We start from the raw sequence: 16,707 nt of genomic DNA, 5'->3' as shown, positions 1-16,707 counted from the left end.
CCAGTGGCTGTCAGTGAAACTAAACCTGACCACCAATCACTGCACTCAATCTGGAACACATTGTTGAACACTACTACTGAATCCAATTTTTACTGAAGAAAAAAAAAAGGATTCAGAAATAGTGGGACATCATGTGAGGTGGGACAAGTAAGTTTAAAGGTTGATTGTCCTTTAACTAACATGCAGTAAATACGCAGTTAACAGTCAGTTTATAATTGTCACAATCTCCTTTGTCATTCAGAAAAGTGGGACTTTTTAAAATTTTTCTGATGGATTTTGATCATAAATCACCACTCTTTTAACATATAATGAAACATGTCATCCAGTACAAGAGCCTTGCTATTTCCTGACAGCCACATTGTAGTGATTGGTTTTACGTGACTTCTAGTTACACCAAGCTGGTCATTTATGGTCAGCAGCTGGTCAAAGCTGATTTAGATGATGGATCAGAAAGACTACAAGCTTGTGTGACCACAAATGACCTGGTAGACCTTCATCAAGACCACTTTGCACCAGTAACAAACCATCTACAAGTTCCAAACACCTTGACCACCTCAAGCTGAAATTAATAGTTTTTTTCAGTACGGATATAATTAATTAGACAATTTAATTTATAAATTGCAGAAAATTGTTATAGATTTTTGTAGTTTCACTTACAGCAAATGTATTATCTAAACACTATAAACCATTGTCCCACTTTTGCTGATGATCTGTCCCACCTTAGTCAAGTGTTCCACCATCTACAACCAAAACTGTCCTATTCTCAGTCTGCCTTAATCATACCAGTTTACATGCAGTTAATAAAAAGTAAATGCATAAAAAAAAAATAAAACAGTCAATTGACTTTCAACAGTAAAGGTTTATAAATAAAGTTTTAAATAAGCTGAATAATTAATATAATAATGCCATTATTAATAAAAATGTTAATACCTGTAATACAAAAGTAAAACAAACGTTAATGAAAAGTTTAGTGGTTTAATAATGAGCATCAATAATAATACAACATTTTTATTTTAAAATTCTATTTTTTAAATAGCACAAAATTAATTTAAAGATTCTTATAATTTAAAGATTAAAAAATATATCCATTATGTTTATAGAATTTATTTAAAAAAAAAATATATATATATATATGTGCTGCACTATAGCACTATTGCTGATGACCTGTCCCTCTTTAACTAAAAAAGTGTCACAAATTATCAAATTACTATTGCATGGTCCATCTTAACCAAATCAGTAGGCTATATGAATAAAATTGGATATAAATACGAATACAATTACGAATAAAAAATTTAAATAAACTGAAAATCTAATATAGTAATTGCATGATTCATTAAACAAATTAATACAATTTTAATGGATTAATACATTTTAAATAAAAACCTATAGATCTTTGAAAAATAAAAGTTTAAGTTGTCAGTTAGTCATATTAAAGGCTCATTGTCTCCAAGTGATAGCTGTCTGTGTGTGTGTGTGTGTGTGTGTGTGTGTGTGTGTGTGTGTTTGTTTAAGTACTCCACGTGTGCTGACGTACCGTTGACAGGCACTAGAGCATTGCTGCTGAGGTTCAAAGGACTGGACACATCAGGGTCCGAGAGTCCAGACCTGTAATGCGCCTTCTGTTTGTCTCGCGTCTTGGCAGCCGCCGGGTGCGGTACAAGGGGAGAGCGGCAGGGCTGATAAAGCGCGTCTGCCCGGAGGGGTGGAGAGGAGGGCAGAGACAGACAGAGGGCAGGACTGGCAGGGTGCGGCTGCTTCAGTAGCATCTGAGCTCGGGTCACTTCCATTTCCATCTCAACTGAGAGCCGCGCGCCACAGTGCAGTAGTCAAACAGCTGAGCCTGGAGCCAGAAACCGCTTCGGGACGCGCACTCTGACCGCGGCTCTGCGCAACCAGGACCCGCCTGCAGGCGACTCTAACCGCGCTTGCCAAGATAAACGGAACTTCTCTATTTATTCCCCCTGTCTCCGCTTGGACTGAGAGAAAGCGAGTTTTACAGACCTGAGAGGAGGACCGACGAGCTGGCACCAGCCTCGCCGCCTGAGGAACCCTACGTTTGCCGGGGTGTCTTTCCGTGCGTAAAAGGATGGTGAGCGCCAGGTGTCCTAATAGATTGGTCCTCCTCCCCCTCCGGTGATCTTGCGCGGGGACTGAAGCTGAGATTGGGGGGAGGAGGGTCGCTTTACCATCATCTTCACCATTTTTGACACTCCATCTTTTGGAGTGCCCGCTGGCACCGGTTGGCATGAGACTCTACACAGCAGCGGCGCTCCTCACCGGCTTCATCTTGGCTTTCTCGCCGGCGTACGACAGCTGTGGACCGGGCAGAGGTTACGGCAAAAGACGGACTCCAAGGAAACTCACGCCTCTTGCCTATAAGCAGTTCAGTCCGAACGTTGCCGAAAAAACGCTGGGAGCCAGTGGGAGATACGAGGGGAAGATAACCCGCAACTCCGAGCGCTTTAAAGAGCTCACGCCCAACTACAACCCAGACATCATCTTCAAGGATGAGGAGAACACAGGTGCGGACCGCATGATGACGCAGGTGAGCCAGACACACGCGGAAATGTTTCATCAGAGTAATTAGGTCGGCTAAGTGTTAATTTATTTTTTTCTTTTTAGTTGAGATTTCTACCCAAAAGGACTTGCATTACACTCTCAGAAAAAAGAGTATCCTACAACAGCGGTACTCAAATGTACAAAACCTAAAAAATACATCTTTGTATTTACCCCTGAATAATATTTAATAGTGCTTTAAAAGGACATATTAGTAGCTACATAAAGTTTACATATTAGTATTACCTTTGTGTACCTTTCTGAAAGTGTAACATGTGGTTAGTTCACTCATAAGTGCCAGTTCTTTACTCGGCCTATGTCATTCCTAACCAGTGTGGCTTTCCTTCATCTGGTGAACATAAAAAGATATCTTGAGAGATGTTTTTTGTCCATTCAGTGGAAGTCAATTGTTACCAAAACTGTTTGGTTACAAACAATTGTAGTGGACATCAGTAAATGTAGGCATCCTTGAGATAATTCAGAAAATATGGTAAAGAAGGTCTGTTTAAAATTTAATCCAAACTGACTTCAATCATAACATCTGGGTCAACATGTGGTGAAGGGTCTTTATCAGTGGCAGAGTGGTGATAGTTCATGGATGAGTGAGGTTTGAACCTGCAACCCTAAGTTTTCAACCCAGATCTTCAACATAGACAGTTAGTACTACTATATTTCCAATGCTGTTATTTAATTTACCATAGTGTGCTTTGTATTTGCCCAATAAATCAGGGTGCATTGTCATACTGTCAGAATTGTAGTGGAGATCAATAAATGTCAGGGATTTGGTTTGGAATGTTCTTGAGCTAATTCTAAAAATATGGTCAAGAAAATATGCAGATTTATCATTCATTGTATAGTTGAGACTTTCATCCAAAATGAACTTTGAGATAGACCACCTGGAATAACAAGTGGTTTAGTGTCAGTAGCATGTTGAGTTTATGGCTCAATTGATGTGGGGTTCAAACCTACAACCCTCAAGTCGCTTTGTTCAAGTCTCTTTTTTTAATTCTGTCTTATAAATGAAAAATGGTCGTGGAGACTGATGCATGTGGGCATAGAGACCACAGTTTTTTGTTTTTGTTTTTTTTTCACTGAAAAGTGAAAATCCTTGAGTTCATTCAAGGTTTCAGGTCTTTCAGTCTTCATAACAAAGTGTATGGGGGCAGGTTTCGTCAAATTAAAGACACAGTAGTCGTTAGGTTATTTTATAACCACATATTTGAACTTTCTCCCACGGGGCTCTTGCTCAATTTATGTGAATGAATGAACGCAAAAGGGGTGACTGTCAATAAAGTGGAGGGGAAGGGAAACCTGAAACGTTTAATTAAAACAGTGCCGTCACTGTTTTAAGCGCGATTGGAAAAGAACACATTAAAACGGCCCTTGTAGATTGAGCATGACCTGTGTGACTGTTTCAATGTTTACCCGTATGCTTAAACACGACCGCTCGTGATTAACGGCGTACACCACCTTTTCGAACCGTCAGATATTTTTTACGACGTTGATGTGGTACCGAGTGGAATTTATTTGACTCCAATCTCCCCCTCACCTAAAAGTATTTATATCAGCTCTTTTCCCCTGAATGCCCACATGTTAATATCCAGGAGAGCCACGTGGGAACTGAGGAGGGGCTCGTAGATCTCACCCCGTCTTTACCTGTCACCTCTCCGGCGAGCGCCGCGCTCGTTTACCTGACCTTCGCGCGATTTATGAGGGCCAAACTGCGGTGACTGCTGGAGACAACCTCTGGTCTGTTTTTCCTTTTTATTCTGTGTTATTTTTGTTTGTTTGTTTTTGTGGCATACGTGTGTAAAAATAGTCGGCTTCACATGCATTTAAGCCTTAATTACACACATATTTTTCTCCACCTTATTTTTGATTCAGCGGCGAGTGGCCCCGGCGCTCTCATACAGGCGCGAGTGTTCAGGGCCCCACGCCATCGGTGCGCGGGGTGAATGTTTGTGCAGCCCGCGGTCAGTGTGAAGGCTCTCCTCCTGAAAACCCGTCGATCTCTGCTTTGAAAGCAAAACTAACAGAGTTCACGGGCTGATTTATGAAGTCCAGTTCACTTTTGCAACCACAACGAAAAAAGCTGAAATCCACACAGCTATGTGAATAGGCATCTATTACAGCTCGCCAAGTCGCTATTCTTATCGTCCAATCCGGAGACGTGCTCGGAAAAACGTCTTCATAAATATCTATATTTGTATTCTTGTAACTAAAACACCTTTTTTCCATTCATATTTAATTTCTGACATCATGCCAAATGCACATATTTCTAGTTAACCATAAACTACCGTTTCCTTCTGCAGGTCACCATAAACCGGTTCTGCAGTCTATCGATCGAAGAGTTTATCGATCTTGGTCTTTTTAAGATTCGCTCTCTTCAAGGTTCAGGAGTTCGTTGTTTTAACTTTTGGAATGGGGAAGACTTGACATTTTTAAAATGTCAGTTAGCTCCACTCTCTTAGATGCGGAGTGGGCAAGATGCATCTAAAATGGGATTCGGTCCCCCGAATCTCACAAGGGACAGTGAGGGTTTTGTTCTTTAAAGAAAAATTTACCCAGAAATGAAACTTCAGTCATTCTGGTGTTCCAAACCTGTAGGATTTTCAAAGGAGATCTATTTGAAAAAGTTCCCACTGCTCTGTTCCATAATGGAATCATTCACTAGAAATTCTGGCCTTTGCCGTAGAATTCAAATCTCATTTGCTTGTCTGCATATTCAATACTTGCATGTTAGAACCTGCATTTGGCATCTGATTTCAAACTTGAAACAAATCTTCTCCTGCAAGTTTAAATATGCGTGAACGCAAATGAAATCTATAGAGTTGTGCAGTGATGACGTACTTTTGTAGGCCAAGCTGGAACTTATACTAACTTCAACCTGGTTCCCTTGACAAAAAGCCAATATAATATATGCTCTTTAATCTATACAACATTTATTCGTCAAGATAACCTTTATAAATTATGAATTTGAAACCTAACCACAATCTCCAGAAGCAAAAACCTTAATTACACACAAAAGTCGCATGACTTCAACAGCACCACCATTAAGCTTCCAACACTTCTTTTAGTCTTTATTTAAAATCTACAAGTTGGGAGGTTTGAGTTATAAAAGTAAGCAAGAGCATGAATATGAACACAATGAGGCTGTAAAAGTGGACTAGTGAGTAAATGAGTGTTCGTGCTTTGCATGATAACATTTAATATCCCCAACAACCTTTGTAGTCCCATTTAGCCACTTATTAGCAACCACCTCTTTTTGGGTTCCATGGAGAAAAGCAAGCCAAGGGTTTGCATACATATAGGTTTGCATACACGTAAGCATATTTGAGTGTGGGAGAGTGCATTATCATTGTTGACGCTATGACTGTAGTCTAAGCATTTGCTGTACATGTTTTGGTTTCAGTGAACCTTGGAGACTCAACAGAGAAACCAAACACACTGGCACTGTATTTTCAAATCTCCTTTCCTCTCCCATACCAGCCTCTGGACTGGACTGATGGAATCCATACAGACCGAGCTCAGCTCTGAGAGATAGATCCTAATAGACATAGAATAACTGAGCTTAGACTCAAACAGATAGTCCGCAGAGCTTTATAGCTATTGAGTGGAAAGGTGGGTCTCCAATTCGGAGAACAGAAATAGATGGTTTGATGGCACAACTATGTACTGAGGACTTAGTATGGCAACATCAAAGAATCTCTGCCGTCACTCAGTAAGCAATTTGTGACCACTTAGTTGGTGGTTATCCAGTGACCTTGCATGTCTCGTGGCCTCTGGTTGAGACAGGGATTTATCAGCCCATGGGCTGAGTGTGTTTGTGCTAACCACAAATACGTCAGTTCTACAAATGGCTGTCAGGATTATATTTGCCATTGCTCACCGCGTCACTCACCTAGCAACTGCTTGCCACAGGCTTTTTGACATGAGCATACTAAAATCCATATTTCTTGCAGGAAATTCACAAAGTCGAGACAATGGCCTTGTGTTCTTTCTCACTCAGGCACGCAAAGCCTCCTTCTGTTTGTTTAATTGGTAACTTATGTATCAGAGTTCAGTATTCAGTTGGGTTTAAGTGCTGTCACACTGGCCATTTACGCTACATAAACCACCAGAAGTTCATATTTATATATTTCATTGTGAGACATTGTGACTGATCTATGAGCTCACTTTGTACTCATGTCATTAACTTGCTTTCAATGTAAACTATAATCATGGTTACTGTAATACTTTACATTACTAATTTCCTTGTTAGTTCACATTGAATGCATGTTAATTATTAGCCTGGAAGAACAACAGATCATAAAACACACTTATACTGAGACTCTTGCTGCTATAGCTACCTGACAATGTTATTTTAGTCAATCATCGACGTGCTATTATAGTTTTTATTAATATTTTTTATTAGCTTTCATTAGTTTGATTTTGATGTTTTATTTAATTTTAATTTTATTTAAAGTTGTATTAATTTTGTTGTGTGTTTTTTTAGTGCTGTCAAACGATTAATCGCATCCAAAATAAAAGTTTTTGTTTACATAATATATGTATGTGTACTGTGTATATTTATTATGTATATATAAATACACACACATACAGTATATATTTTGAAAATATTTACATTTACATACATTATTGATATTTTATATTATATATTTAACATATAAACAATATATTTTTCTTAAATATATACATGCATGTGTTTGTATTTATTTATATATATATATATAGAAATGGCTAGTAAATTTCATAAGTAATTACAAAGAAGCAGCAAGTAACACATTAATTAAACATGAAATTTTGAAGTAGAAAGACTGAAATAGTATTGTCTTGTAAAACGTACTCCAATAATCTTTGTTTTATTTACAATTTTGATTTTACATGAAGTATTTTCTCGTTAAATAGGCCTATAGTCCAATAATCTTTGTGTTTTTAACAATGCTTTTTTTTATGGTTTTAGTTTAAGTTAACAATAATAACCCTAGTACCTGTTATTCACTTTTCACATTTGTAATCCTGGACAACAAAACCGGTCTTAAGTAGCATTTGTAGCAATAGCCAACAATACATTGTATGGATCAAAATGATCGATTTTTCTTTTATGCCAAAAATTAACTTTAAAGGCGATTTTCTCAATATTTAGATTTTTTTGCACCCTCAGAGTTCAGATTTTCAAATAGTTGTATCTCAGCCAAATATCGTTATCCTAAAAAATAATTTTTTTATTTTTTTTTTAAAGTCGTGACGTATTGTCAAGTATGGTGACCCATACTCGAAATTGGTGCTCTGCGTTTAACCCATCCAAGTGCACACACACACAGCAGTGAGTAGTGAACAAATGCACGCACACACACACACACACCGTGAACACACACCCGGAGCAGTGGGCAGCCATGCTGCGGCGCCCGGGGAGCAGTTGGGGGTTCGGTGCCTTGCTCAAGGGCACCTCAGTCGTGGTATTGAGGGTGGAGAGAGCGCTGTGCATTCACTCCCCCCACCTACAATCCCTGCCGGCCGGGGACTCGAACCCGCAACCTTTCGATTACGAGTCCGACTCTCTAACCATTAGGCCACGGCTTCCCATCATACATCAATGGAAAGCTTATTTATTCAGCTTTGCTGTATAAGTGTATAAATGTATAAGTATATAACATATTTGATGTATATTTTGCCAGATGATGTATAAATCTCAAAAATTTACCCTTATGACTGATTTTGTTGCCACACATGTCACATTTCTGCATTCTAGTAAGTGTTTCTCATGCATTATTTTTTGCAGCGCTGTAAGGATAAGCTGAACTCCCTGGCCATCTCAGTGATGAACCTGTGGCCTGGCGTGCGTCTGCGTGTGACGGAGGGCTGGGATGAAGATGGCCATCACTCCGAAGAGTCTCTGCATTATGAGGGCAGGGCGGTTGACATCACTACCTCGGACCGTGACCGGAACAAGTATGCCATGCTGGCCCGTCTGGCAGTGGAGGCCGGGTTCGACTGGGTCTACTACGAATCCAAAGGCCACATACACTGCAGTGTCAAATCAGGTGAGAGCAGCTGTGTGTGCTTGTGCAGGGGGAAAAGAGGTCAAGCGAGAAACAGACTAGTCCTTACAAATAAAAGGGGTGAAAGGAAAGGAAAACAAACATGGTGGGATATTAGCAAGTTCATTTTGAGTTACACTTTTTGCATCTCATTTTATTTCTGCAATCAGATGTATTTCTGTGCGAAACAGGCTATTCAATGAGAAAACAGTAGGATGGGACTTATTTTGGGGGAATTCATTGAATTGAGAAAAGTGGGCATGGCATAAACTACTGTTCAAAAATTTGGTGTCAGTAAGATTTTTTTTATTCAACAAGAATGCATTAAATTGATCAAAAGTTACAGTAAATACATTTATGATGTTACAAAATATTCCGAAAGAACCCTAAAAAGATCATCACTGTTTCAACAAAAATATTGAGCATTGATAATAAAAATAAATGTTTCTTTAGCACAAAATCAGCATATTAGAGTTATATCTGAAGGATCATGTGACACTGAAGACTAGAGTAATAAATTACATTTAAAAAAATAAAATATTTAAATGAGTTATTTAAACTGAAATAACATTTCACAATATTATTTTTTATTTAAATTTTTTTAAAACTGTTTTACTTTATCAATAAATGCAATTTTATTTTATTTTTTTATTTTGAAATCTAACCATAACTAACAAAGCTTCCCACAGACATGTAATGTGAGAAGACAAGGGCAAGAGATACACACACTGTGGATTAATGAGCTATCTAATGTAGAGAGCCATGTTGGAGTCATCTTCGGTATCAGATGTAATTTCCTTGCTTCACATGATTATATTAAAACAGCACAATCTTGCAGCACTGGGCCGTCTGATGAATGCACACTTCTTTTTTCACCATTTCTAACATTTACTTTACCTTTCTTACTTTTCCAGCTATGCTTTACCTTGATCCTTATTTCCATGAAAGTCAACATAGGCTTCATGTAGCTTTAGCATCCATAGCCAACATGCTATTTGATCTTTTCTAGTAATAAGAATGAATCAAGCTGGAGGAAATATTCAGGGAAGCACTTTGACAATTTAATATTCCTATATATTATGTAATTTTGCTGTAAGCTAACAATATAACAACAAGGTTAAGACTAAAGTCATTCTCATTCACCCTTTAAGACTTTATTGCTACATAATATTGTGAAATGCATTAGCCATTAGCAGGCCCGCAAACAATCGTCTGCATAAATGTAAATATAATCTGTGCGCACAGAACTCTCAGAAAATGCCACAGATTTGGCAGAATTGGAACATTCGGCATTCAGAAACTTCCACTTCTGCATGCTCGTTTATTAAATATTTTGGCCAGTAATTAATTAAGTTATAAGTACGTTTAAAGCATTTTACCATGTTTAAATGCATTCTGCAGATTTTTCTCCAAAAACAACTGAGAAATGGGGAAAAAAGTCTGCAGATTGCAGATTTTTTGGCCCATCTCTTATAGAGATGTGATTTACAATTTTGTTCCTTACATACATTGAATTTCATAATACAATCTCTAATATTCATGATCTGTTTCTCTGTTTTTCCCACTGTTTTCTTTCTCTTTATTCCTTTTTCTCCTGTCCTTCCTGCCCAGATCGTTATGTAAGTCAGCTATCCCTGACGTGATCAGAAGGAAAAACAGAGTTTTAGGATCTATCTTATATATATTGTGTATTGTTATGTATATATTGCAATTTGTACAAAAATGTAAGTCTAAAGAGGCGAGATTGCTGTCAGAATCAGTCCACTAGGAGGCACTCCTACACCAGCGTCCCAATGAAGAAGAAGTAAAAGTCCCACTTTGAGGACGCCACAATGATCCTATTTACCAATTCAACCAATCACTGAGGGAAACACCATAGGACCAACCAATGAACAAGGGGTTGAAGGCCAAAGGCATATCAACTAGTCAGAAGTGAAGATTAGAAACGGGCATGGGCGTTGAATCCATTCTTTATTTCCTTAATGAAACATTTCTATTCCTTTCTTTCTTTCCATTCTTCTCTTCCATTCCTTCCTCACACTTTTTTTCAGAGCACTCAGTAGCAGCAAAGACAGGCGGCTGTTTTCCTGGAGGGGCTCTGGTGACGATGGAGGACAGCACTCATAGACCAATCCGAGACCTACGAGCAGGAGACTTTGTTCTGGCCTCGATGGGAAGTGACGGGACTGGTGAGCTCGTCTACAGCAAAGTCCTCACCTTCCTGGACCGTAGCCCCATTACCCAGAAGCACTTTTATGTGATCAGCACTGAGGATGGGGCCAGCGTCTCCTTAACGGCAGGTCATTTACTGTTTCTTTGGGTTGGAAACTGCTCCAGCGGGGGCCAGCCAATGCCTGGATCCCTCCGGACGATATTTGCCAGTGATGCCCAGCAAGGGCAGTGTTTGCTGATCGTCGATGAAGGAGATCTCAGGAAGCGTGTTTCACGGATCACTCGAGTGGAGGTGCGGGAGGACCGCGGGGCTTACGCCCCTCTTACTGCCCATGGGACTTTGGTGGTGAATGGAGTGATGACCTCATGCTATGCTGCGGTGAATGAACCACGGCTAGCTCACTGGGCATTTGCACCTCTACGCCTGTTGTACAGCTGGACCGGACCGGATCGGATCCTTAAGAACGGCTTACACTGGTACTCTCAGGTCCTACTCAGTGTGGGAACACTACTGCTAGACTCAGAACTCTTCCACCCTTGGGCCTTAGAAGATCACGAAAGCTGATTGATTGAAAACTAACTCAGAGTTGAGTGAGTGGTGGGAAGACAGACATGGAAATGATTGAACGCTCAGGGTTTATGACTTAAAGGTATAGATCACCCAAAAATGAAGATTCTGTCATTAATTACTCACCCACGTCATTCCAAACCCGTAAGACCATCGTTCATCTTTGGAACACAAATTAAGATATTTATGATGAAATCCGAGAGCTTTCTGACCCTACATGGACAGCAATGCAACTACCACATTTAAGGCCCAGAAAGGTAGTAAGGAGGACATTGTTAAAATAGTCCATATGTAGTCCATCAGTCGTTCAACCGTAATGTTATGAAGCTACGAGAATACTTTTTGTGCACAAAGAAAACAAAAATAATGCATACATATGGTGCTGCTGACGCAGGAGCCGGCTTTCTGACGTAGAACGTTCATCGTCTGTATATTCTGGTTCGAATAAGTAAGGCTGTGCAAAAAATTGCAAGTCACCCTCTCTGTCAAATCTTCGGACATGTTTATGAAGACTGTTTCATGTTTAACGTGCATCTTCCTATGCTTGCAAACAAGGTGCAGCGCATCCGGGTTCTACATCAATAGCATCACAAGCATGCGTCGTGAATACGTCGTGTTCTCCTGAACACGCGCCGAAGACTGACACGAAAGACAAGAAATTGTTGAATAAAGTCATTATTTTTGTTTTCTCGTACCTTCAGTAAATTAAGGTTGAACCACTTATGTCAAATGGACTATTTTAACAATGTCCTCACTACCTTTCTGGGCCTTGAACATGTCAGTTGCGTTGCTGTCTATGCAGAGTCAGAAAGCTCTCGGATTTCATCAAAAATATCTTAATTTGTGTTGCAAAGATGAATGAAGGTCTTACAGGTTTGGAATGACATAAGGGTGAGAAATTAAAGGCAGAATTTTTATTTTTGGGTGAACTATGCCTTTAAGGGGATAGTGTTAAGTTAGGTGAAATGTACCAAAAGCAGACTTTTTATTGACTAAAGGTGAAGAGTGTAATTTCTGTGCAACAAGTGACAACAAGAAAAATTGCAAAAGTATTTTTTAATGCCCAGATATTCCAACCCCAAACTTATGCCATGGACTCTTTTTCAAATTTCTAGGGTTCTCGGAAGCTGAAAACGTAAACTTCTATGAAGTGCTGCAAGGATGACGTTTTTGTAGGCCAAAACCAGAAAACAAGCTAGTATTTTAACACTTAAAGTTCCATCTTATAGAAGTCAATGGGTTTTGTAAAATGGTTTATTGGTTAAATGTCTGAAATTAGGTCTGTATTTAACACAAGCTCAAGATATTTTCACATTATATTCTATGACATAAAATATATCAGTAATGCTTGTCTTTTGCTTGTCTTGAAAAGGCAGTTGCTAACAAGTGTCTAAATGGGACTATAGAGGTTGTTGAGGATATTACTCATCATCACATCAAAAACAAGAAAACTCATCTACTCACAAGCCAACTTTCCTCCATGTGTTTATAATCTCTTACAAACTTTCAGGTAAAATGTTTTATATAACGACTGAAAGAGTTGGCCACCATGCTTGACCATGCAATACTCATGGTTTTGTTTGTTTAAAGCAATAATGAAAAAAAAACGTGTAAGAATCATAAACATTTGTTGGTCACAGAGCTTATTTTCTTCATTAATCCAAAAGTCAGTGGAAAAATCCTATTGGCTTTTTGTTGATGGAACCAGCGTGATGCGAACTTTAAGGTTGTCCTACAAAACTGTCATCACTGCAGCGCTCTACACACGTACAATGATAATAACTGGGGAACAGCATCATCACCGTCAATTGGTTGTGTTGCTGTGTCGCATTTGTCAAGATGCTCAAACAAATGGAACGGTGTCAGTGTTTACTCTTTTCGGGAGAATCATCATACTTATAGCTGTATAAGCTAAAATTAAAAAAGTATTTCACATTGAAAAAATTCCACACATCACCTTTAACTGTAAAAAGAACAGATTACAAACTGACCTCTTGTCTTGCTTCTTACAGAGATTGTGAGAGACCAAACATTGTCTGTGCCTTATATTTGTTCACTATTCCCATAATCCAGTCTCTTTCCTCATTAGATTGTCATTAGTCTTAAACTATTTTAAAAATTTTATTTCAAAAAAAGTGCTTTGTAATATCATTAAGGTACTATAAGGTATTCAGGTAAAGTATTTAAAATCTATTTTTGAAATTAAACTTTATACAAATTATTTATTTTGTCTCATATTTGCTCTTTGCTGTGCTGGCTATTACAATTTCTTTCACTCGTTATTTTTGTCATCTGTTTGATGTTTTGTGTCAATGGCCCTCCACATCCCCCATTTGTCAAAGGCAATATTGGAAGGCCCTCCTGTCTAAGCTGATTTTTACCTCTGGTTGTAATAAAAACTGGTTTAGAACCACTGGTCTATGTAATTGTTCCCTGCTGGCAGAAAACGGTCAGTACAGTGTTCAAGAGAGTCAGATGGGTTTAATGTAACAGGAATCCCACCAAACATGTGATATGACCCCACTGAATAGATAAACTCTCCTCTTACTAATGAGACCATGCAAACATGGCATTTAGACTAGACTCATCTTTCAAATTCTCAAGAGACTAAAACATTAGGTTAAAAAGGATAACATTTTGGAAGCTTTATACAATTGTATTGCGACACCTTTAATGCTATTGACTTTTCACCATGAACTTCTTATGTTATATTAAAAGCATCTGCTAAATAAATAAACATAAATATCAATTAGCACGTCACTGATGTGACCAACTTTTGGAACGAAAAAATTCTGGTTGCATTGATTTTTTATAGAAATGACTGAATTTCACCTGTGGTAAATGGTAAATCTGTTGTGTAATTCAGGGGGGTTGAATTCTGATGCCATGGACCCCCAAAAATAATAATTCTGTTACAAGGGCTCCCCATCCTAAAATTTTAAAGGCAACTGTATATTTTACATGTCTATACAGTGAAAAAATCAATATAATAAATGTATAAAATATTTAGTTTTTACATTACTACGTTTTGTTGACTGCTGCCTGTTGTTCTGTACTGTTAGACATATTGCTTATTTAAATCCACTTTTAATTTTTGAGATTTTTTCTTTCTTTTTGTATTCTTTTATCAGTTTATTTTGTTTAATCAAATTTTTATTTATTTATTTTACTTTTTTTCTCACCATTTTTCTCTAAACCCTTCAAGGACCCCTAGCACTTCCTTGCAACTCCTAGGAGGTCCCTGGACCCAGGGGCGGACTGGCCATCTGGCAGACCGGGCATTTTCCCGCTGGGCCGACGTACTTTTTGGGCCGGGCCTATACATCTTCTCATACCATATTTGTCTGATCGGCCCATACAACTCTTAGCAGCCTATAGTTTTTCTGCCTAAATAGTTGACAGCGCTGTGGTCTTTGCGGCTGTTTAATGTTTTTGTCAAAAAAAGCCGGTTTAGACAGACCGGCCCATGAGACATTTAATCAGCAGCCCATTGGTTATTTTCTTAATTGACATTGGGCTGACCCAATCACATCTTTAAACAACTCCCCTTTTGGGCTCTCTCTCTCTCTCACACACATGCACACACAGTGGTGTATTGTAACGAAGTAATAATACTTTGTTACAGTACTTAAGTATTTTTTGGGAGGATCTGTAGCCTACTTGAGTTTTTATATTTCAGCCAACTTTTACTTTTACTCCGATACATTTCCCATTTACATTTACGTTTGTAATTTAGAACAGCTTTGCTCATCTGCAAACCGTGCAACAAGTGCGCGCACAAACGAGGATGATTCATTTTCCACTAAAGTGGAGTCTGGGTTGTGTGACATACAGTATATCTTCTGCAATAATAGGGTAAGTGTTGTTGTAATGATGTGTGATCTGACATTATCAAGTAGTCTATATCATCAAATCACACACAGAGTGCACCGTTGATTTATTAATGTATTAAAAAATTCCAGGCATTCTAAATTGTAGACGGCAAAAATGCTTCTGTATGCTTTTTATATTTATATAATATAGTTAACTTCTAAATTTTGCACATATCACCTGGACTATATCTATATCACACAAAGAGTGCCGTTTTTCTGCAGATATCAGCATGAACACATTTAATAATCATTTCATACAAGTCCAGTAAGCAATAAGTGACTTACATTTTAGACTTATTGCTTGTTTTTGCTCAATTTTGCCAAAGAAAATAATTCCAAACAAAGATCACAGCACTGTTTTGCGTCTCTGAGCAATGGACGGTGTACTTATTGAATGAATCCGCTTTTTGAACAAATCGGTTGAATAAATGATTCAGTGATTCACTCATTAACACAGTCAAATGCTCTGTTCCTGAATGAATCAGTCGTTTGAATGAATCGGTTGAATAAATGATTCAGTGATTCACTGCTCTGTTCCTGAATGAATCAGTCGTTTGAATGAATCGGTTGAATAAATGATAGTAGTAAAGTAAGTAAAGTGACGTATTGTCAAGTATGGTGACCCATACTCGAAATTGGTGCTCTGCGTTTAACCCATCCAAGTGCACACACACAGCAGTGAGTAGTGAACAAATGCACACACACACACACACACACACACACACACCGTGAACACACACCCGGAGCAGTGGGCAGCCATGCTGCAGCGCCCGGGGAGCAGTTGGGGGTTCGGTGCCTTGCTCAAGGGCACCTCAGTCGTGGTATTGAGGGTGGAGAGAGCGCTGTACATTCACTCCCCCCACCTACAATCCCTGCCGGCCGGGGACTCGAACCCACAACCTTTCGATTACGAGTCCGACTCTCTAACCATTAGGCCACGACTTCCCCGAGCAAGTCGATTCAGTGATTCAGTGATTCACTCATTAACACAGTCAAATGCTCTGTTCCTGAATGAATCAGTCGTTTGAATGAATTGGTTGAATAAATGATTCAGTAATTCACTCATTAACACAGTCAAATGCCCTGTTCCTGAATGAATCAGTCGTTTGAATGAATTGGTTGAATAAATGATTCAGTGATTCACTCATTAACACAGTCAAATGCCCTGTTCCTGAATGAATCAGTCGTTTGAATGAATCGGTTGAATAAATGATTCAGTGATTCACTCATTAACACAGTCAAATGCTCTGTTCCTGAATGAATCAGTTGAATAAATGATTCAGTGATTCACTCATTAACACAGTCAAATGCTCTGTTCCTGAATGAATCAGTCGTTTGAATGAATCGGTTGAATCTCAATGACTCACTCATTAATGGTCACTTTCTGTCACCAAAGTCATTGCTGTCACCTACTAGCGGTTTTAATTTCACATTTTGGCTATTTTTTTCATGTTTTAAATTATTTCAAATATCAGTATTCGATGTTTTATGTTAAAAA

General features: G+C 38.6%; 1 protein-coding gene across 1 annotated transcript; it reads left to right on the top strand.

The window, feature by feature from the left end:
- Nucleotides 1–2,245: 2,245 nt before the first annotated feature.
- LOC306879207 (indian hedgehog B protein-like) lies at nucleotides 2,246–11,334 on the top strand (the record flags this gene model as incomplete). Its single annotated transcript, XM_079431999.1, has 3 exons — nucleotides 2,246–2,545; nucleotides 8,339–8,600; nucleotides 10,649–11,334. The coding sequence occupies 3 exons, from the start codon at nucleotides 2,246–2,248 to the stop codon at nucleotides 11,332–11,334; spliced, it is 1,248 nt and encodes a 415-aa protein (XP_079288125.1).
- Between the last annotated feature and the right edge of the window lie 5,373 nt (nucleotides 11,335–16,707).

The sequence above is a fragment of the Barbus barbus genome (genome assembly GCF_936440315.1).
Source record: "Barbus barbus genome assembly, chromosome: 13".
NCBI lineage: Eukaryota > Metazoa > Chordata > Actinopteri > Cypriniformes > Cyprinidae > Barbus > Barbus barbus.
The sequence above is the reverse complement of the archived record's forward strand: the minus strand, read 5'-3'. Positions and strand labels throughout refer to the sequence as shown.